Source organism: Lathyrus oleraceus, chromosome 1, assembly GCF_024323335.1.
Source record: "Lathyrus oleraceus cultivar Zhongwan6 chromosome 1, CAAS_Psat_ZW6_1.0, whole genome shotgun sequence".
NCBI classification, from domain to species: domain Eukaryota; kingdom Viridiplantae; phylum Streptophyta; class Magnoliopsida; order Fabales; family Fabaceae; genus Lathyrus; species Lathyrus oleraceus.
Window position 1 is genome coordinate 462,053,802 of NC_066579.1, and position 23,688 is coordinate 462,077,489.

Genomic DNA, 23,688 nt, shown 5'->3' on the forward strand with positions numbered 1-23,688 from the left:
GATTTAGCTTGATACGATGTTCCCATATCAAGTCTCGTATACGGCGTTCCAACCTAAGGTAACGCTCGGGTTCGTCGAGTTGTAGCTTTAATTTCTCGCCTTGAGAGCGAGTACTTGGCATACACTCGACAGATGTAGAAAGGGAAAAAGAATTGTCGCCTTAGTATATACTAGGTAACACTAGAGTTACGATATCGACTAAATTAGTCCCCGACAACGACGCCAAAAACTTGATCGCGAATTTGGTAATTCTATGTGAATCGTGACTGCAACTGCACAGTCCTATCGCGTAGTTTTAAAGATTATCGAACCCACAAGGACTAATAATCGAACGTATCATCGTCTGAGGTTACTATGTAAATCTAAGGCAAATGATTGTTCTAAGATTGGAGGGATGAAGAGAAATAACTATAGAATAGAATAAAGATAAAGATATAAGATATAGGGGATATCGGTATGTAATACATCAAACCTCGGGGATTCGATAGATAGTTGGTGTAATCTTATTAGTTAAAATATTCTTCAGTAGAAATTATTTATAGAAAGGACTTAGCCTCACACTCTCGTTTTGTTGACTTCGACCATACTCCTAAACCAGAATGCTTGGCTCTCGCGGTCTCATTTTGAATTTAAAAGTACTTTTTGAATATAGATAAAGTCTAATTAATCTTAAAGCGCTCTCGCTGTATTTAGGATCAATGCCTAGTTTCAGCTATCTGGTTAAAATCTCAAACTCTCGTTTTTATTGACCGTAACCTTAGTTTGTTTTGTACTCTCGTACGAAAAACAGTTTGATTAAAATAAGAAACTAAAACCGGAAAAATAAGTTTTATAAAAACTAACACGAATTATTTATTGAATCCCGTCATTTCGACGGTCTTTACATACAGATCCCTAAGGGTTTAGCCGGACATATATCCGGTGGCAGACATGCCAATTGGGGAATTAAACATACAATAAGGCATAAATAAATAAAACAGTACATAATAATAAACCTGGATGGTAATTTAAGAACGAGAATTGAATCTTCAATCTTCGATTAAATAATTCCAGCAGGCTTTGGCAATGAATACCTCTTACAATTGAATCCCAAATGCGTGAAAAATAATAAACCGTAAGTTGCCACGCGTTGACTAAGGTCTACGGTGGATAGCGCGCTCTTGGCCACTTGATCTGCCACCTCAATTAATGAGGGAGATCAAGTGGTCCACGTATTTTTTATTTTCTGAATTTTTATTTTAATTGCATTATTTTCAATAATTCATATTAAATTCACTATTGATCCAAAAAATATGGGACTTTCACCAAAAAAATTCAAATATTTTTCTCTTTCATATTCTGAATTAAAATTATTTTTTGGATCATTATTAATATTTTTCATGAATTAATTGATTTTGAATTTGTTTTTAATTGTTTAAAAATATTTTTAAATGTCCAAAAATTATGAAATTTTTTCTCCAAGGTCCTTTGACCTTGTTTGACCTATGATAAATCTCATGGCGATTTCTTTGGTGTTTTGATGAGATTTTAGGAATTGGACAAAACATATTTGATTTAAATGCACTATTTTATTATTTTTAATTAAATAAATGCCAATTATTTTTGTTGACCACTTGTATTGACTTGTTTGAGTTTGCTTGTTGTTGTTGGGCATTGGTCAAGATTGATTTGACTTTGTCAAATTAATATCATTGGATTTAGGGGATTGATGGAATGTACATTCCATCTCCCAAAATGAATGAATGATATTAATTTGGTAAAAGTCCTCCTTTGACCAATTTGTGATTTCATTCATCCCTTTCCCACTTCATCTTATTCCTCTTCTTAATTCTTTCATTCCATTTGGCCTATGACATCTCAAAGTCCTAATGCTAGTTGATTGAAAAATTAACATGAGTATGGATGAGATTAAGTCACACCTTTTGCATATTCTTTTTTGTGTGTGGTATGTTTCATGAGCATAGTCCATTATACTATGTCTCTAACATGCATTAACACCAAAATTCTATGACCCGACCTCAAATAGTTGTGACTTCTACATAAGTCCAATTACGATTGTTTAACATAGCACTAAATTTGTGACATAAAAGGCATAAGTATTCTAGTTAGTGAGATTGTAAGTCTCCCATGTTTCATGGTATTGTGTGGAAACTTGGCCTTCTTTCCTTCCTTTGGAATATGTTTTGGTTCAAGGATTCATGCTTGTGATAAGTGGGTTGAGTGTTCTCCAAAGAATGTCTTGAAAAGCAAAAGCAAAACAAAACTAACTTCTAATCTACTAACTACTAACTTTTAATTTCAAGCTTTTACTTTAATGCAATTTACTTTTAGCACTTTATTTCATTTTCCATTGTTCATATCATTCTAATTGTTTATGTTAATGTAATTTTCACTTTATCCATTTGGACCATATTGTGTGATATATTTTGTTTGTATATACTTTGCTTGTTTGTGTGGTCTTTGACCATTAATGTACATAATAATAACAAAAAACCCTAAAAAACTTTTTGAGTGGATTGTTGGCTTGATATTAGACAAATGGACTTAGAATCTAGACAACCTTCCTAAGCTAAAGGACTTGGCCAATGCCAACTTGTTGAAGAATCAAGTGCTTGCAATTTGAAATTCATCTGATACATCTTTGAAGATCTCTCTAAGATTCATTTGCAACATGATCATTGTGAAGCTGTTATTTTAAACCTGTGACTTGTGGAATTCATCTGGTGCATGGGCTATTTTGAAGAAGATCATGAAATGGATAAGCTTGGATGAGACCGTGTTTATTTGATGCCTTACTCTTCAAGATAATATGATTGTGCATTTGTGTGTTGCTTGTTTCTAAAAGTCCAAGGAAATTATGGGTTTCTATTGACAATTTTTGTCTATTGGATTTCTACCCACTTGGTCAGATCTTTTCAACTCTAAACTTTTAAATTTTATGCATAGGGTAGTCTCTTCATCTTCTCCCCATTTCTTTAATTTCAAAATCTCTTCCTCCCTTTTCAAAATTTTCTTTGTGAGAACTATTTTTGTTCTAAACTTTGACCACTTTTGCAAAAAAAAGATAGAAACTTTGGCCTTATGCCATTGCATTTTCAAACTTATTTTCTTAAATCAAACTTGTAAATAAATTTAACTATACTTGACTTAAACTTTCAAAAAAGCCAAAAAGAACTAACTCATTCAAACCATTTTAGGCCTTTGTGCCTTTCCAACTTAATTTTTCTTAAAATCAATGCATCCACTTTGAAATTTGTATCACGAACTACGAGGTTTTGATCCCTCATTTTTATGTTGGTATGTAGGCACAAGACCGAAGGTCTTGTCAAACACAAAAATATAATTAATGAATTCTTTTCTCATCCCTCCATTCTATTTGTTTGTAAACATCACTTTGTACAAAATACATATGCATACAAAAAGGGCTCCCTAGAAGTACCTAGGATACTTTGGGTGCTAACACATTCCCTCTGCGTAACCAACCCCCTTACCTGTGATCTCTATTTTTTATTAGTTTTTGTTTGAAAACTTCTTACTTTTTGGGTTTTGTTCGTACTTTTTCCTTTTTCCCTTGGAAACAATAAAAGTGCGGTGGCGACTCTTGTTATTTGATTTCTAGCTTGTCAATAACTTGATGATCATGAATTTCCCGCTACATAAATTAAGTGGCGACTCTGTTGGGGAGTAGTCTCCAATGGGTTTAGCCTACTTTTTGTGTGAATATATTTGTATATATGTGATGTTTGTATATATGTATGTGTGATATACTCTGCTTGCTGTGCTTGGTGATCTCTGAGTGGTGAGATAAGTTCTAACCCGAACTTGAGTGCAATTAAGATAGGAGGATGGTATAGTCATGTTCGACTTGTGTGGAGTAGTCCTTAACAAGTTGGCTTGAGATCCATCTGCTCAGTAGAGACTCCTTTGGATTTGGAAATGTCACACAAGTATTTATGGTTAGGCATTACTATTTCTAATTGGGTTTGAGAAGCTGAGGACCTTAGAACATTTAACCCATCTTTGTAACACCCCAAATAAAGAAAAAAAAGAATTATTTAATTAAGTTGATAATATAATTATTAATTTAATTAAATAAATTGGATTATTGGATTATTATTATTATTATTATTATTATTATTATTTTGGAATAATAATAATTGGAATATATATATAAGTGGGAATAAAGAAAAGGGTTTCATTCTTAACAAAGAAATTTCACGTGAAACTCAGAGAAGCTGCAGAGAAGAGGAAAAAGGGCAAAGAGCCGAAAGCACGGTTGAGGAACGGAAAAGCTAAAGCTTAGAGAATTGCCGGATTATCTCAGGTAAGGGGGGTTTATCGTCGGTTAATGGGTATTATAGATTAACATGTCATGGGTAGTGATAAGCCGTTGATTTAACCCTAATTGGGACTGTATATGCTGAAATTGACGTTGGATAAACCGTGTTAAAAACTGCAAATTGAATTGATAGCTGTGTGGGTCGTAAATGTTAGACTATGGCACGAATCCCGATTAAAAACTTGATTCGGCACTACTAAATTAGAGACAAATTAGGTTTTCTGAGAAAGGGTTTAGATGCAGAAGCGGCCGGAAAACCTGATCTGCGTGAAGCTAACAGAACTTTGGGATAACTCAGAAAAACTGAGTCTGCGCGCGAGCGGTCGACCATAGGGTCGGCGTGCGCTGACCCGTGGGGCATGCGCCGACTGCATGCGTCGACGCAAGGCATTTTGGCGCCGACCCGTGAGTTAAGCGTCGACCCCATGCGTCGACGCAAGGGGCCTTTGCGCCGACTCCCTCCAGTTGAGCAGAGTCTTTGCAGTATGGAAAAATAGTTGATTTTATGTTGTGAATGCAATTGGTAGCTGGCCTATCATAGTTAATTGTGATGAATGAATTTATTAGGTTTATGGTTGTGAAATGTTGATGCAATAATGTTGAAAAGTTGATTTTTAAGTTGCCTTGTTGAAATTATTAAGTTGTAGGCTGATGAGCCAACGTTGATTCTAAGTTGCTTTGTTGAGAATTACTGAGTTGTAGGCTGAAGAGCCAAAGTTGATTATGAGTTGTTTTGTTGGAAAGCTGTTATGTGGCTGTTGTTATTATGTTGTTGAACTTTTAAGTCGTACATGACATATACATTCATATGCATTAAGTCGGGGCTTTTGCTCACACCACGTTGGCCTGGACTGGCAAAATTATGGAGCTTTTGCTCACACCACGTTGGCCTGGATTGGCAAAATTATGGGGCTTTTGCTCACACCACGTTGGCCTGGATTGGCAAAATTTTAAGTTGAAAGTTGAAGGCTTATGCCTTGATGCCCACTAAACTGGCAATGATTTTAAGTTGGGAGTTTTACTCCAAATGGTACCACATGCATGAAGAGTCGAGTCTCATTGAGTTGCATTTTATGTTGTTATTGAGTTGCCTTTACGTTGTGTTTGAATATGATAATTGAGTTGACTGTGCCGTTGCCTAATGCATGATATAATTAGGGTGATTAACGTGTAGAATTACTTAACATAACATGATAAATTATAATATTTGTTATATCGATTGAGGAACTCACCCTTACAGCTATATTTTTCAGGTAACGAGCAGTGAGTCGAATAGAAGCTAGTGCTTGAAGTCTAGTGTGGTTAGAGGGTCATGCTCTGATAGATGTAACATCGGGACGGGATGTTTGAATTGTTGAATAAATGTTAATTTTAAGATATTACAGTTGTTGAATGATTTTATCCGCTGCGTATTTTGCAAGGAGTTTTATGTTGAATTAAATAATGAGCATGACTGCTTTTATGTTGAAATTTTGTGAAGAAGTTGTTATGTGACACCCTTGAGATGCATGATTACTCTGATATGTATGATTTAATTGTTGTTGTTTTATTATTAAACATTTGGGGTATTTTAGAAGGGTGTTACATTAGTGGTATCAGAGCAGGTCGGTCCGTCCGGCCAGTTGTCGTGTCGTTTTGTCTAACAATTGTGTATTGTTACCAATCTAACTTTAAGTTGTGTTGTATTGATAAGTTGAAATGGCTGGAAGGAATGACGCTGCAATGGCTGCCGCAATGCAAGCAATGGCACAAGCTGTGCAGAACTTGCCAAATGCTGGTGGAGATGCTGGATCACGTAGCTTGGCGACTTTTCAGAGAGAGAACCCGCCGGTGTTTAAAGGAAAGCATGATCCAGATGCAGCCTTGGGATGGTTGAAAGAGATTGAGAGAATCTTCCGTGTTATGGATTGTACTCCAGCTCAGAAGGTTCGGTATGGTACTCACATGCTAGCAGTCGAAGCTGATGACTGGTGGCTAGAGACTCACGAGAGGTTGACCGCGGCAGGTGAAGTCGTTACTTGGGATGTATTCCGTAGGGAATTTCTGAGGAAGTATTATCCAGAGGATGTCCGTGGTAAGAAGGAGATTGAATTCCTTGAGCTGAAGCAAGGAAACATGTCTGTCACGGATTATGCTGCGAAATTTGTGGAGTTGTCCAAATTTTATCCTCATTACACTGGTGCTGGTGCTGAATTTTCAAAGTGCATCAAGTTTGAAAATGGATTGCGCTCTGAAATTAAGAAGGCTGTTGGGTATCAGAAGATACGCATTTTTACTGAGTTGGTTGATAGCTGCAGGATATTTGAAGAGGACAATAATGCTCATTACAAGATTGTCAGTGACCGCAGAGGCAAGCAACATCAAAACCGTGGCAAGCCGTATGATGTTCCAGCTGGAAAAGGGAAACAAGTAGCTGCTCCGGCTCAGAGGACTAGTAGGGGAGGTGCTCCTACTGGTATAGTTTGCTTCAAATGTGGTCAGGCTGGTCATAAGAGTAATGTATGTACTGCTGAAGTGAAGAGGTGTTTTCGCTGTGGTAAGACTGGGCATGCAATAGCTGATTGCAAGCACAAGGAAGTGATTTGTTTTAATTGTGGCGAAGAAGGGCATATTGGAAGTCAGTGTCGGAAGCCGAAGAAAGGGAATCAGTCAGGAGGCAAGGTCTTTGCTTTATCGGGTTCTGAGACTTCTGCTGATGATCGTTTGATCCGAGGTACGTGTTATATTAATGGCTTTCCTCTAGTAGCTATTATTGACACAGGTGCGACTCATTCCTTTATATCTTTGGAGTGTGTTGTGAAACTTAAGTTAGAGATATCTGAGATGTTTGGTAGTATGGTAATTGATACTCCTGCGAAGGGTTCAGTGACTACTACGTCGGTTTGCTTAAATTGTCCTTTGAGTATTTTTGGTAGAGACTTTGGGATGGACCTAGTGTGTCTTCCACTAGTGCAGATTGATGTTATTCTGGGTATGAACTGGTTGGTGTTCAACCGAGTTTCTATCAATTGTTTTGATAAAACGGTGATCTTTCCTGAGATTGTAGAAGGAAAGAGTTTGTTCCTATCAGCAAGGCAAGTGGATGAGGCAGTAGCTGAGGGAGCAAAGTTGTTCATGCTGTTAGCGACTTTGGAGGCCAAGGATAAGATGGTGATTTGTGATCTAGCCGTGGTGCGTGATTTTCCTGATGTGTTTCCTGAAGAGGTGAGTGAATTACCACCAGAACGCGAAGTGGAGTTCTCGATTGATTTGGTACCTGGTACTAGACCGATATCGATGGCTCCGTACCGTATGTCTGCTGTTGAGTTAACTGAATTGAAGAGTCAGTTGGAAGATCTGTTGGATAAGAAATTTATTCGTCCGAGTGTGTCACCGTGGGGTGCGCCAGTGCTATTGGTTAAGAAGAAAGAAGGTACTATGAGGTTGTGTGTGGACTACAGGCAACTGAATAAAGTGACGATCAAGAATCGGTATCCTTTGCCGAGGATTGATGATTTGATGGATCAGTTGGTTGGTGCAAGTGTGTTCAGCAAGATAGATTTGAGATCTGGGTATCATCAGATACGTGTGAAGACTGAGGATATTCAGAAGACTGCTTTCAGGACAAGGTATGGACATTATGAGTATTCTGTAATGCCTTTTGGTGTGACTAATGCACCTGGAGTATTTATGGAGTATATGAATAGGATTTTCCATCCGTACCTAGACAAGTTTGTTGTGGTGTTTATTGATGATATTTTGGTGTATTCGAAATCGGAAGAAGAGCATGCTGAGCATTTGAGAGTGGTTTTGGAAGTTCTACGAGGAAAGAAATTATTTGCTAAATTGTCCAAGTGCGAATTTTGGTTAGAAGAAGTTAGTTTTCTTGGTCATGTGATTTCAAGAGGTGGCGTTGCTGTTGATCCTTCTAAGATAGAAGCGGTATCTAAGTGGGAAGCCCCGAAGTCTGTTGCTGAGATTCGAAGTTTTCTTGGTTTGGCTGGTTATTATAGGAAGTTCATTGAAGGGTTTTCTAAGTTGGCGTTACCGTTGACGATGTTGACTAGAAAGGGGCAAGCATTTGTTTGGGACTCAAAATGTGAAGAAGGTTTCCAAGAGTTAAAGAGAAGGTTAACTACTGCTCCTATTCTGACATTACCGAGTTCGTCGGAACCATTTGAAGTTTACTGTGATGCTTCATTGTTGGGTTTGGATGGCGTGTTGATGCAGAATAAGCAGGTTATAGCTTATGCTTCAAGACAGCTGAGGATTCATGAGAGGAATTATCCGACGCACGATTTAGAGTTGGCGGCTGTGGTGTTTGTTCTAAAGTTATGGAGACATTACTTGTATGGGTCAAGATTTGAAGTTTTCAGTGACCATAAAAGTTTAAAGTATTTGTTTGATCAGAAAGAGCTGAATATGAGACAGAGGAGATGGTTAGAGTTTCTGAAGGATTATGACTTTGGTTTGAATTACCATCCGGGTAAAGCAAATGTAGTGGCTGATGCGTTGAGTCGGAAATCATTGCATATGTCTATGCTAATGGTTAAGGAGTTGGATTTAATTGAACAGTTTAGAGATTTGAGTTTGGTGTGTGATAGTACTCACAATAGTGTTAAATTGGGAATGTTGAAGTTAACAAGTAGTATTCTGGATGAGATCAGAGAGGGTCAGAAATCTGATGTGCTTTTGGTTGATAAGTTGACTCTAGTGAGTCAAGGTCAAGGTGGCGAATTCAGAATTGATGAGACTGGTATTTTGAAATTTGGTAGTCGGGTGTGTGTTCCGGATGTTACAGAACTTAAGAAGAGTATTCTTGAGGAAGGACATCGTAGTGGGTTGAGTATTCATCCTGGAGCTACGAAGATGTATCATGATTTAAAGAAGTTATTTTGGTGGCCGGGAATGAAAAGAGAAATTGCAAGTTTTGTCTATTCCTGTTTGACTTGTCAGAAGTCAAAGATTGAGCATCAGAAGCCATCGGGACTAATGCAACCGTTGGCGATTCCAGAGTGGAAATGGGATAGTATCAGTATGGATTTTGTTTCTGGTTTACCGAGGACAAGTAAGAATTTTGAAGCTATTTGGGTGATTGTGGATAGATTGACGAAGTCGGCTCGTTTCATTCCGATCAGAATGGATTATCCGTTAGAGAAATTGGCTGAGTTGTATATTGAGAAGATTGTAAGTCTGCATGGTATTCCGTCGAGTATTGTTTCGGACAGAGATCCTAGATTTACATCGAAGTTTTGGGAAGGTTTGCAGAAGGCTTTAGGGACTAAGCTGAGATTGAGTTCTGCATATCATCCGCAGACTGATGGTCAGACTGAGAGGACGATTCAGTCATTGGAGGATCTTTTGAGAGCTTGTGTTTTGGAGAAGGGAGGTACTTGGGATTGTTATTTGCCTTTGATTGAGTTTACCTACAACAATAGTTTTCATTCGAGTATTGGTATGGCACCGTTTGAAGCTTTGTATGGTAGGAGATGTCGGACACCGTTATGTTGGTATGAGTCCGGTGAGAGTGCTGTGATTGGACCGGAGATTATTCAACAAACTACGGAAAAGATTAAGATGATTCAGGAGAAGATGAGAATTGCTCAGAGTCGTCAGAAGAGTTATCATGATAAGAGGAGGAAGTCACTTGAGTTCCAAGAGGGGGATCATGTGTTTCTTCGTGTCACTCCGATAACTGGTGTTGGTCGAGCTTTGAAGTCGAAGAAGTTGACACCGCGATTTATTGGTCCTTATCAGATTTTGGAGAGGATAGGAGAAGTAGCCTATCGTATCGCTTTACCGCCGTCACTTACGAATTTGCATGAAGTTTTTCATGTGTCTCAGTTGAGGAGGTACGTTCATGATCCGTCGCATGTGATCCAAGTAGATGATGTACAGGTGAGAGATAACCTGACTGTTGAAACATCGCCTATGAGGATTGAGGATCGAGAGTTGAAGCAGTTGCGGGGTAAAGAGATTGCCTTAGTGAAGGTAGCTTGGGGAGGACCAGCAGGTGGCAATGTGACTTGGGAGCTGGAGAGTCAGATGAAAGAGTCCTATCCAGAGTTATTTGCTTGAGGTATGTTTTCGAGGACGAAAACTCTTTTAGTGGGGGAGAGTTGTAACACCCCAAATAAAGAAAAAAAAGAATTATTTAATTAAGTTGATAATATAATTATTAATTTAATTAAATAAATTGGATTATTGGATTATTATTATTATTATTATTATTATTATTATTATTTTGGAATAATAATAATTGGAATATATATATAAGTGGGAATAAAGAAAAGGGTTTCATTCTTAACAAAGAAATTTCACGTGAAACTCAGAGAAGCTGCAGAGAAGAGGAAAAAGGGCAAAGAGCCGAAAGCACGGTTGAGGAACGGAAAAGCTAAAGCTTAGAGAATTGCCGGATTATCTCAGGTAAGGGGGGTTTATCGTCGGTTAATGGGTATTATAGATTAACATGTCATGGGTAGTGATAAGCCGTTGATTTAACCCTAATTGGGATTGTATATGCTGAAATTGACGTTGGATAAACCGTGTTAAAAACTGCAAATTGAATTGATAGCTGTGTGGGTCGTAAATGTTAGACTATGGCACGAATCCCGATTAAAAACTTGATTCGGCACTACTAAATTAGAGACAAATTAGGTTTTCTGAGAAAGGGTTTAGATGCAGAAGCGGCCGGAAAACCTGATCTGCGTGAAGCTAACAGAACTTTGGGATAACTCAGAAAAACTGAGTCTGCGCGCGAGCGGTCGACTATAGGGTCGGCGTGCGCTGACCCGTGGGGCATGCGCCGACTGCATGCGTCGACGCAAGGCATTTTGGCGCCGACCCGTGAGTTAAGCGTCGACCCCATGCGTCGACGCAAGGGGCCTTTGCGCCGACTCCCTCCAGTTGAGCAGAGTCTTTGCAGTATGGAAAAATAGTTGATTTTATGTTGTGAATGCAATTGGTAGCTGGCCTATCATAGTTAATTGTGATGAATGAATTTATTAGGTTTATGGTTGTGAAATGTTGATGCAATAATGTTGAAAAGTTGATTTTTAAGTTGCCTTGTTGAAATTATTAAGTTGTAGGCTGATGAGCCAACGTTGATTCTAAGTTGCTTTGTTGAGAATTACTGAGTTGTAGGCTGAAGAGCCAAAGTTGATTATGAGTTGTTTTGTTGGAAAGCTGTTATGTGGCTGTTGTTATTATGTTGTTGAACTTTTAAGTCGTACATGACATATACATTCATATGCATTAAGTCGGGGCTTTTGCTCACACCACGTTGGCCTGGACTGGCAAAATTATGGAGCTTTTGCTCACACCACGTTGGCCTGGATTGGCAAAATTATGGGGCTTTTGCTCACACCACGTTGGCCTGGATTGGCAAAATTTTAAGTTGAAAGTTGAAGGCTTATGCCTTGATGCCCACTAAACTGGCAATGATTTTAAGTTGGGAGTTTTACTCCAAATGGTACCACATGCATGAAGAGTCGAGTCTCATTGAGTTGCATTTTATGTTGTTATTGAGTTGCCTTTACGTTGTGTTTGAATATGATAATTGAGTTGACTGTGCCGTTGCCTAATGCATGATATAATTAGGGTGATTAACGTGTAGAATTACTTAACATAACATGATAAATTATAATATTTGTTATATCGATTGAGGAACTCACCCTTACAGCTATATTTTTCAGGTAACGAGCAGTGAGTCGAATAGAAGCTAGTGCTTGAAGTCTAGTGTGGTTAGAGGGTCATGCTCTGATAGATGTAACATCGGGACGGGATGTTTGAATTGTTGAATAAATGTTAATTTTAAGATATTACAGTTGTTGAATGATTTTATCCGCTGCGTATTTTGCAAGGAGTTTTATGTTGAATTAAATAATGAGCATGACTGCTTTTATGTTGAAATTTTGTGAAGAAGTTGTTATGTGACACCCTTGAGATGCATGATTACTCTGATATGTATGATTTAATTGTTGTTGTTTTATTATTAAACATTTGGGGTATTTTAGAAGGGTGTTACAATCTTGGCCTATTTAGGACATAGTGCGGAAACTGTTCAAGTGTAGACTTTATAACAGTTGTTACACGATACTACACTCAGACGAGTTTCTCTTGAGAATATTATGGGTCGATGAGTCAGTCATCTTAACCTATAATATCTGATAGATGGAATTAAGACTCTGAGAACTTTTTAGAACATGATCTACAAGTTTTATCCTTAGTTCACTCCTTTGGGATGGTTCTTACCCATGCTCCATGCTCATGACTTACAACAAACCCTTGATTCTTGGTTGATCCAATCAAGTCTTGTCAATATCAATGGAACTTGGGTGTTGATAAGGTGTAAACCATAATCCACCAAAATGGATGATTGATCTTGACAATGACTTGATTCATCCTTTGACCTTTGTTTGCCTTGTGTGTGATCCCTTATTTGTGATTGTTGTATTCATGCATTCATGCGCATCATAACATTCATCACACAAAAATTTCAAGAAACTAAGGTATCATTTGCAAATATTTTCAGACCATGGACTGTGGACGAAGGAACACTAAGAAGTATAGTTTCAGATGTCCAGATTTGAAAGAGCTAAGGAAGCTTGCATCTTTTGTATTAGATCCCTTGGACTTCAAACAACGTCATGGAAAGCTTTTGTCCATCTTGTCTGCTGATGTGGTTGAAGGACTTTTGAGTGTGCTAGTGAAGTTCTATGATCCTCTCTACCATTGTTTCACTTTCCCATATTTTCAACTTGTGCCTACCTTGGAGGAGTATTCTCATCTTTTGGGGATACCTGTTTCTAGTAAAGTGCCTTTTAGTTGATTGGAGGAGATTCCTCGATCTAGTATTATTGCTGAAGCTCTTCACTTGAAGAAGTCTGAGATAGAGGCTCATTGGATGAAGAAAGGAGGATTGTTTGGGTTGCCATCTGTTTTCCTCATCAAGGAAGCTACTGCTTTTGCTCAAGCTGGTAGTGTGGACGCTTTTGAAGTTATCTTTGTGTTGCTCATTTATGGATTAGCTTTGTTCCCTAACATTGACGAATTTGTTGATGTTAATGCCATTCGACTTTTTCGCGTTATCAGATGTCGGAATAAAAAAGTATAATCGGTTCATTGATCGGCAAGAAATCCACAAGGATATAAAAGAGGGAAGAAAGAAGAACACAACGAAATTGGTTATAAACTGTTACAAGTGTTACAGAGTAGCAAATAATCTCTCTCACCGTAATTACGATTTGCGTTATAGAATGATGAGAGACTAGTATTCTATTTATAAGAAAACTAACACACTAAACTGAACAGACTTCGATCCAATATCTCACCGATTTTATAATCACAATTTTATGTCAAATAAGAATTTTAATTTATTTTATATATTGGATCAACAACAATCATACAATCCGACTAGTGACTTAAATTAAATCTTTAAATAAATAAAAAATTCATAAAATTTTATTTTAGATGTTTCATCTAGTAATAAAAAACTATTCACACCTTGTCCATTAGGCCACAGGTGCTTCATGTTTAATCTGTCAAGTAGGTTCTAAAAAATATCATTTTATTTCCATTACAACTTCATCGTGTTTTCTTCTTCGCATAAACCATAACACGCGTAACAGTCTATTACATTTTCAAAATTCCAAGACATGAGAGCATTGAAAAACAAACTCCAATTCTTTGATTCCTACTTTCTTTCACACTCTCACCGTGTTTTTCATCTTTCTACCTTCAACAAAACAACACAACAACTTTCCAACTCAGACATTGACGCCTCGCGTTCACTTTTTAACGAGATTACTGAGATTTTAGGGTATGATACTGTGTTCCCAGACCATTCTCCATCTGGGTTTTTGTTTCCGTTTGAAATTCGTGATACACAAGTTGGTTTTAAGGAGAAACATGATTGCACTGAACGTGTTTGTGAAAATGCTGAAGAGAAAGTGGGAGTTGGTAAAGATGAAAGCTTTCCTGTTTTGGAAGATACCCGGGTGAGTAAAATGGGAGAAGAAGATATATGTAAGATGGTGGGTGAAATTACGGAAATAATTCGAGGAGAAAATTGTTCTGTTTCTGTGGAAGAGAGGTTAGAGAATATGGGTTATTGTGAATTGAATGTTGAGGCTTTTGACAGAGTGTTTAAAAGGTGCTTCAAAATGCCACATTTGGGTTTTAGGGTTTTCAATTGGTTGAAGGTTAAGGATGGGTTTAGTCATACAACGCAGACTTATAATACCATGTTGTGCCTTGCTGGAGAAGCTAAGGAGTTTGGGTTGGTGAAGAAGTTGGCAGAGGAAATGGATGAATGTGGAGTTCAGAAGGATGTTAAGACGTGGACCATTCTTGTATCGCAGTATGGGAAGGGTAAGAAAATCAGTGAAGCTTTGTTGGCTTTTGAAAATATGCAAAAGTTTGGCTGTGAACCTGATGCTGTTTCGTATAAAACGGCAATTCGTTTGCTTTGCAGTTCGGGTAAGGGGGATATTGCTATGGAGTTTTATAATGATATGGTCCGGAAGGACATTGTACTTGATGATGTAACATTGTATAAGATGCTCATGAATTGTATGGCAAAATCAGGAGATGTTGCAGCTGTTAGTTTGCTTGGAAATGACATGATGCGGTTGAGTCTGATGCCAGAGAGGAGTGTTCTTGGATGTATGCTTAAGAGCCTTTGTATTTCTGGGAGGATTAAAGAGGCTTTGGAATTGATTCGTGACCTCAAATATAAAGATGTAGTTCTTGAACCTGGATATTTTGAGACATTGGTGAGAGGGCTGTGTAAAGAAGGCAGGATTTCAGATGCTTTAGAGATTGTTGAAATTATGAAGAGAAGGGACATTGTTGATGGGAACATTCACGGAATTATAATAAACGGGTATTTAAGGAGAAATGATGTTCGCATGGCACTTGATGTGTTTCAAAATATGAATGAATCCGGTTATATGCCTATGGTTTCCACATATACAGAACTGATACAGCATCTCTTTAGGTTGAGTAGGTATGAAGAAGCTTGCATGTTGTACGACGAGATGCTGCGAAAAGGAATTAAACCAGATATCGTAGCTATAACAGCCATGGTTGCCGGCCATGTTTCACAAAATCGTATATCCGAAGCATGGAAAATTTTCAAGAGTATGGAGTGTCAAGGCATCAAGCCTACCTGGAAATCATATTCGGTATTTGTTAAGGAGCTTTGTAAGGATTCAAGGACCGATGACATTATCAAAGTATTGTATGAAATGCAGGCTTCGAAGATTGTAATCAAAGATGAAGTATTTCATTGGGTTATAACTTACATGGAGAACAAAGGGGAGCTTGCTTTAAAAGAGAAAGTCCAACAGATGCATTCAGCCTCTAAACTTGTTCCTGAAAATTTCAACGAGTCTGAAAAACAAGTGTCGTTGATAAGCGAGTTGGGAGAAGATAAAGGAGTTGGCCAAACAAAGTTAGAGAAGGTCGATTGCTCATCACTACATCCAATTCTTAAGACTTACCGTGAGCAAGATGTTTGCGATGTCTGTAGGATACTCTCATCCTCTCTACACTGGTCTTCAATCCAAGAAAAATTAGAGAAAAGCAACATTGAGTTCACCCCAGAATTTGTTATGGATACATTGCAAATATGCAGAATGCATGGTTACACCGTGCTAAACTTTTTTTCATGGGTGGGAAAGCAACCCGGTTACAGACACACTGTAGAATCATACAATATTGCAATCAAAATCGCAGGATGTGGGAAAGATTTCAAGCACATGCGAAGCCTATTTTATGAAATGAGAAGAAATAATTATCCAATAACACCAGAAACATGGACAATCATGATATTGCTCTACGGCCGAACAGGACTAACAGAGATGGCCATGAATTGTTTCAACGAGATGGAAGCCGATGGTTATAGTCCAAGTAGGAGTACATACAAGTTTTTGATCATCGCCTTGTGTGGGAGGAAAGGAAGGAAAATCGACGATGCTCTCAAAATATATAATGAGATGATCAATTCAGGACATGTCCCCGACAAAGAATTGATTGAAACCTATCTTGGTTGTTTATGTGAAACGGGTAGGATCTCAAAAGCTAGGAAATGCATAGATTCACTTCAAAAATCCGGCTACACAGTTCCCCTTAGCTACTCTTTGTTTATAAGAGCTCTTTGTAGAGCTGGAAAAGTAGAAGAAGCGTTGAAATTAGTTGAAGAGGTTGGAGCAGAGAAATCTTGTGTAGAAAAGCTAACTTCTGGAAGTATAATACATGGTTTATTACAAAAGGGTAAATTAGAAGAAGCATTAACTAAGGTGAATGCAATGAAACAAGAGGGGATAAAACCTACCATCCATGTTTACACATCATTAATAGTGCATTTCTTTAAAGAGAAACAGGTTGAAAAAGCTACTGAGATTTATCAGGAAATGCTAGAATTGGGTTATGAACCAAATGTTGTTACATATTCTGCGCTTATACGCGGGTACATGAACATGGGGAGGTTTAATGAAGCATGGAATTTGTTCTACCGTATGAAATTTAAAGGACCATTTCCTGATTTTAAAACATATTCTATGTTTCTTTCTTGTCTGTGCAAAGTTGGAAGATCTGAAGAAGCAATGCAACTTATTTCTTACATGTTGGAGAGTGGGATTGTTCCTAGTACTATTAACTTTAGAACAGTTTTATATGGGTTGAATAGAGAAGGGAAACAAGGTTTAACACGTGCTGTGTTGCAACAAAAATCAGAAATGATCAGAAAGCGCAAGCTCATAAGTTGATTTCTTTGCTTGGCCTTTGGAAGTTGTTGGATTTATGCCATTTAGAGTTTTTCTTGTGACATGAGATGAGTCAAGGTTGAAAGTGCAAGTGAACTTGAAAGAGTTGTCTTATTGAATAGTCTTAAAGATATGTTGATGATGTGTTATCATGTATATGTTATAGATCAAACAAATAGCTCACAAAAGATTTGAGTTAAGCTATAAAGAACATATAAGAAATTTAAAATCTTGTTTAGTATAAAAACATTTAGATCATTATGTAATAAGAACTTGAAATTATGTATTAAACTTCAAGGATTAAAAGTCATTGGAGAATGTTGAAGATATTTAATTGTTTTCAAAATTTTATTTATAATATAGTACTCCCTCCGTTTCTTTTTAAGTGTCGTTTTAGAAGATTTTTTTTGTTCCTATTTAAGTGTCGTTTTAATGTTTTAATGTTACAATTTGTCAATTATACCCTTACTATTTAAATAACTCAACTTTATATTTTCCATAAATTTTTCTTTCTTAATATATGTAATAACTCACTCCACATTTTCCATAAAATTCTCTTTCTTAATACGTACTCTCATTCCCATACATAACTCTCATTCCTATTCAAAGTATTGGCTGGTCAATAAAAATTAAATTCAAATGATAGCTTCGAATGTTACATAGCAAGCAATACGTATTCCTATAGCAAGCAATATTAATTCCAAAAATTTAGGAGTAGTTGAAAAATGCAACGGAAGAGAGAGAGTTATGTGGAGAAAATTATGGAATTAGTTATTTGAAGTAAATAATTTAATGAGTACTTATATTAATGAATTTTATTTAGAAAGAGAAAGTATATGGTGGATTAAAATGAGGGTACAATGGAAAAAAAATTATAACAATTCATTTATCTTGGTTGGAGAGCTTTATGCTAAAACGACACTTAAAAAGAAACGGAGGGAGTATAGATTAAGAATTCATGCTTTGAGTCCTGTTAATTTAGCTAGGGAGTAGTTGAGTGTCCATCTGATTTAGGAGTATGGGATTGACGGGTTTGAATATGTGACATCCATTTATTCACTTAAGAGGGAAAATTCCAATCATTAGACTCTTTACAAAAAAAAAGTCATGCTTTTACTTCCATCCATTTTTGTAAAGAACCTTCATTAATGTTGAAAGAGTGCTCAATGGCATTGGCAGTAGTAGTTGTTATATTTCAAAATATATAATAACACTAATTACATACTTAGATGTTACAATTTCTATCAACCATGAATCATCTTCTTGTATTACTTATTTGATTATTAATCAAATGGTGTTATTGTTCTGTTCTTTTAAAAAAAACATCAAAGCTTCTTCATAACTTCCTCAATTACACGACTACAATAAGTCATTCTCCTAATTACATTCTTTGCTTCTTCAAAGTCCCGTCTTTTAAAAGCATCAGCAAAGGCATTAGACCAATTTTGCAGTTTCCCCTGCATCTGGATGAACAATCAAAGGATGATATGAAGAAACAACATCAAAGTAATCATAATTCAAAATCTATATTTTAACTGATTATGAAATCTATTTGCAGCATAGGACTTCCACCTTGAGCAAATTGGAATTTCTAGACGTACCTGGGAGCGAATGTGATTCAGAGCCTCGGAGTTAGTTGCTTCTTCAACTTCTTCCCTGATTCCCATAATCTGCAATAAATTTTGGCAACGGAATGGGATTAGATTTTCCTTGATTAGAAGAGTGTAAAAAGAGATAAGGGATAGAAATTAACCCTTACCAATTAAGTTCCAGAGTCCTACTTTATATTTTGGAAAAAAAGTCATTTTATTTAAGAGACACAAAAAGAAAAGCTGAGCTGTTGTAATTAACCATCACAGTTGTCCAGAGACTATCTTTTTCTTTCTTTAGATAGTTTTACTTCTGAGTTTGATAAAAGACTCAATTAATGAGATGTGATTCAAGCTTCAAAGAGAATAACTCTCCATTTGTCTTGGGAGGCACTTGTTTCACTATTAATTTGCTTAATGAGGTTCAAAGGAAATTTCACATTGAAGACGAAATAAGCTTTACTCACCTCTGCTAGTAATTCTGGATCTGAAATTGTCTGCTCCTCATCAATTTCCACTCCTTTGAGCTTCAGCTAACAAAATATGGTGTATCATAACTTTGTATCAATCAAGAAGAAACAGTGAAGAGGGTATATAACTAAGATCAAATAACAAACTTGTTGATGACATATTGAATTTGTTTCTAGGATCAAATAAAAAATTTCTTCATGATAGATGTATTTTAACCATTGAATTTTTAAATATGTTCAAATTCTGTAGAGATTTTCGCTCATGTAATAATGCGTCATCAATTTGAATCTTGGTGTGGAAATATGCTTACCATGTAAATCCCTCTTGACAAAGGCTTGCTAAGTGTACGGTATGCATCAATCACTCTTGCTGATTGTTCAGCAGCAAAATCTTTTTCTTTCTAACAAATTGAAGCAAATAAAACAAAAACTGTTAGTATCTCCAAAAACACATTCAACTTCACTACCTTACCTGCCCCAATTCAAAACAAAAAGTAAAAAATAAGGTCGAAGTAGAATATGAAATAAAAAGGAAGAGGAAAGGATATCTCAGTAAGACAAACCTGAGATTTAGAATGCACTAAATCAGGATGCAGTTTCTTTTGCCACTCCTTGTACTTCCGCTCCAAATCAATACCCTCTACATCATACTTCTTCTCCCTGTTTAAAATTTACAGAAAAAAAAATCTTTTAAGTTTCTCTACTTATTTATTATACTTTTCAGTTTCATACAAAAACAAATCATTAGATTTCTTTTTCTCCATTACAAAAACTTAAAACATGTCAGAAATATTACAAACACACTTATGACATGTAAGAGAATACGATTTCATCTTGCAGTTTCATGAAAGACATTGCACAGAAATATATAACAAGTTTTTCTGTCTCAACCCTCAGATTCTCAGGTGAATCTTCAGTTTGATCTAGAGGTAAGTAAATTAATTAAGTCAGAATTTGTTCTTGGGTTTTCCCTAGTCTTTAACCGATGCTCATTAACTAGTATGGCTGTATAGCTCAATCACTTGCGTAGTACATATAACAATTCCAAAAATAAACAACAACTATAACCCATCTTATCCCATTAGATGGAGTTGACTACATGGATCAACTTTTGCTTTAATGTGACCATGTTTATATCCAAATCCTTAATCTTTATGTATTTCTTAATAATTTCTTATAGATTTTCTAGGTCTACCTCTACCTTTACCTCTATCTGTTTCAATTACCCTCCTTACTGCATCAACTTTCACCTTCCTAGTAAAACAATGTGTGCTTAAAATCAACAAATTACAAACCATATTTTGTCAGCCCATAAAGATCAAAACTTTATGAACAATTTCAGCAACCAAGAACAACAAAAGAAAACCCCAAACTTACGTCCCGAAAATTTCGAAATAGTCAATCGAATGATCAACAGCCTGAATGCAGCAACATGATTGGCAGAACAGGAAAGGTGTTGATTGAGGAACAGCATGGCAATTCCAGTATGTGGTTTGAAATTTCTCTGCAGGTTTTGAACATAAACTTTTTCTGCAAAATCTGAGAGACCCAAGTGAAGAATAATAATAGCAGGTAGGGTAACCATGACAGAGATTATCAATATCATACGGTGGTGCAAAGGGTGGTGATGAAGGTTGAATTTTAAGGCGAGGAGATAAACCTTGGGGAATTGAAGTTAAGGTTTGTCTCAATATTTTTCCCCCAAAAACTGCCCTAACCCTAATTTACAGCACAGGTTGTCAAATTGTCAATACTCAAACATTCAATGTCAGTATTTTTTCTCTTTACTGCACAATCAGAAGCAAGATCTTAACAATCCATCAAAACTCATTCCAAAAACAGCATCAATGTAAATGGATTATAAGCAAACATCAAACACAATTTACAAGATATCAAGATTTAAAAAATCCCCTTAAACAAACAGAAACCACCTCCGATCCTATCCCTACTTCAAAAACATCTTCCATTTGACAGACAGGAAAGATAAACACGCAAAAAAAATCTCCTATTTATTTACTTATGAATAACCAGTAAACACCAAAACCACCTCCAAACCCTACTCTCCAACTAGCTAGCAAGAAAAGATAGAGAGAAAAAAACTTCGTTACCGATGATCAAGCAGCACATATCAACATTTCTGGATTCCTAGAGAAACTTGTTTGTCATTGTGAAAGCAGTAACAAAAGGGATTCCTGAATTTTGGGAGGGTGGAGAATGAGTTTAGGACAAAATCACATAACACGTGGACTATTGGTTTGAGAAGCTTTCCATTTTGAGAAGCGTTTTTCAGCTATAGCTTAGTGAAATAAGTTGATTCCGTTTTTCAACTTGTGGAGTGTTGGTGGCTTCAGTTTGTGAGTTTGTTTTCATGCTTGCTTGTGAATTGTGATGGATTCAGGTTTAGCATTAGGTTTGGTTTTGGGCTTAAGCCCCACAGTTTTTTCTTCTTGGGTACTCCCTCATGAGCTGCACCCCCTATGTTCAACCAATTTAGTGTCTGGGCCTAAAGCCTCAGGCCCAAACGATTTTTTGGCTCCACACCCCAATTTTTGGGGATTGTACCCCCCTTTTTTCATTGGTTTTTTTGTATTAATCACAATTAATTCTTGATTTAATTAATTAATTTTGTAATTGTTAATCTTTAGGTTAGTGTATACCTAGGATTAATATAATTAATTTTGACTATTAACTTAATTCATTAATTGTAATTAATGTGATAATTATGATTTAATTTGTTAGTTAATCGGTTAATTGAAATCTTTAGAAATCTTAGGTTTAAGTTAATTGAACTTAGCTTAATTTTTCATCAAATATTCAGGAATTGTTTTTAATTAATTAATTGGTTTTAATTAATTAATTCTAAATAATATTGATTATTAATTCCATCTAATTGATTTGTATACATTGACCATTTTGCCCTTAGGGTTTAGGAATCCTGATTTTTGCATGATCCCTTAGCTCAGGGTTTCCTTAGAATCACATTGATTTAATTAACTAATTAATTCATTAGGTTATTTTACATAATTCAATTGATCTCCTTAAATCCCAATGATTAGTGTTAATCAAAGCTCACTTTGATCAACTAAATTCTTTGTATTATGCTCAAATCCCCAAGTCTATTCAAGTGATAAAAAGACCATTGATCACTTGATATGACAAATCCATTGTGCTCAAGTTGTACTAGATATGCTGGATCGCAGGAGCTCAAGGCCTCAAGACTCAAATCCAAGATCAAGACTTCAAAGTCAATACAAGTCAAAGAATATCTAATAAAATGGATTACTTCTCAAGCACATCAAAGGTATCAACACTTGTCAATCCTGATTCAAGTTATGTGTCATGAGCCTTAAGAAACAGAGAAGGAGTGAGAGTGGAGAATTTCTTAACTCATTCTAAATATCTTTGGGTGCGGGATGAATGACCCGGTTGCTCATCGTATTCACCTTCATTCATAGACTTTATCACAATTCGAATCAAGTGATTATCAACCCTTCTCTCACAACAAGTGACATTGTATCACCAGGGTCAGCAATCAAAAGCCTCTACCAGCAACTTATCAATCATGATTCAAGTTGTATGCCATAAGCCTTAAATAATGAAGAATAATGAGAGTTAGGCATTCCTATCCTCGTCTAGAATATCTTTGGGCACGGGATAAATGACCCAACTGCTCAAGGTGTTCACCTTTGTTCATAGACTTAAGTGAAATTTGAATCATCTAACTGACAGGTCTCCTTCAAGAAAACACATAAGTAATTCAACACTTAAATAGTGAATCACCTTTGCTCTAATCATCATACTCTTCTTATTGGATCCAGAGCCAGACTCCCCTCTTTGATGTCCATACATCTTTGGGGATCATTATCTTAGGGCCACACACCCATTTCCTAATCAATTTCCTCATGAATTGCCTATACAGTTACAGATTTTGCCATCCTTTATTCCTTTCCTATAAAGTACAGATCTTGGCATTCTTGCCCTATAGAGCTGCGGATTGTGGCAAGCTCTTTTTTCGCCCTATGGAGTTACAGACTCTGGAAACCTTGCTTTTTGCCTATACAGTTACAGACTTTGGCAAAGCCCCATTTCATTCTACCTATACAGTTATAGACCTATACATTCATTCTTTATAACCTTATAGTTACAGAATCTGGCAACTTCTTTAAGTACCTACACAGTTACAAACTTTGGTATCAGTTCTCTTTGCCCTTATAAGTTACAGACTCTGGAAATCACTTATGTATGTCTTATATAGTTACAGACTATGGCACATAACCTTGCTCGTTTCCTATAGAGTTACAGACTTTGGAAAATAGACATTTCACTGTAAGTTACAGACTTTGACCTTTGTTCATCTTGTCTACATAGTTACATACTTTGGCTATTCCTCATTCTGCCTTATAGAGTTACAGACTCTGGCATTCAGTTCCTTCCGTCTTGTATAGTCACAGACTATGGCACACCCATTGTATTTTTCCATTTAAAGTTACAGACTATGACAATCTGTCTCTTGCCTTTATATAACTACAGATTATGGCAAGTAT

The 23,688-nt window shown here is 36.5% G+C and overlaps 2 protein-coding genes across 3 annotated transcripts; one reads left to right on the forward strand and one right to left on the reverse strand.

Annotated features, from left to right (window-relative positions):
- Positions 1-13,843: 13,843 nt before the first annotated feature.
- Positions 13,844-17,391, forward strand: LOC127085909 (putative pentatricopeptide repeat-containing protein At5g06400, mitochondrial). Its single transcript, XM_051026459.1, has one exon. It carries the CDS (start codon positions 13,975-13,977, stop codon positions 17,086-17,088), a length of 3,114 nt encoding a protein of 1,037 aa, XP_050882416.1. The 5' UTR covers positions 13,844-13,974; the 3' UTR covers positions 17,089-17,391.
- An 897-nt stretch (positions 17,392-18,288) lies between these two features.
- On the reverse strand, positions 18,289-21,521 carry LOC127085919 (iron-sulfur cluster co-chaperone protein HscB homolog). Of its 2 annotated transcripts, none has more exons than XM_051026472.1 (7): positions 21,253-21,521; positions 20,522-20,648; positions 19,708-19,804; positions 19,456-19,545; positions 19,142-19,201; positions 18,687-18,755; positions 18,289-18,548 (listed from the first exon to the last, which is right to left on the reverse strand). In XM_051026472.1, the coding sequence occupies exons 1-7, from the start codon at positions 21,269-21,271 to the stop codon at positions 18,411-18,413; spliced, it is 600 nt and encodes a 199-aa protein (XP_050882429.1). In that variant the 5' UTR covers positions 21,272-21,521; the 3' UTR covers positions 18,289-18,410. The 2 variants fall into 2 exon arrangements, with proteins under 2 accessions (XP_050882429.1, XP_050882421.1); XM_051026464.1 differs by having other exon boundaries at positions 19,142-19,207; positions 21,253-21,518.
- Between the last annotated feature and the right edge of the window lie 2,167 nt (positions 21,522-23,688).

Excerpts from the sequence above, each read along its gene's own strand:
- LOC127085909 (XM_051026459.1), top strand. The coding sequence starts at position 13,975 with ATGAGAGCATTGAAAAACAAACTCCAATTCTTTGATTCCTACTTTCTT.
- LOC127085919 (XM_051026464.1), bottom strand. Across the intron at positions 19,805-20,521 it reads TATTTCGAAATTTTCGGGAC|GGAGAAGAAGTATGATGTAG; the intron begins GTAAGTTTGGGG and ends AATTTTAAACAG. Across the intron at positions 18,549-18,686 it reads TGAATCACATTCGCTCCCAG|ATGCAGGGGAAACTGCAAAA; the intron begins GTACGTCTAGAA and ends TTGTTCATCCAG.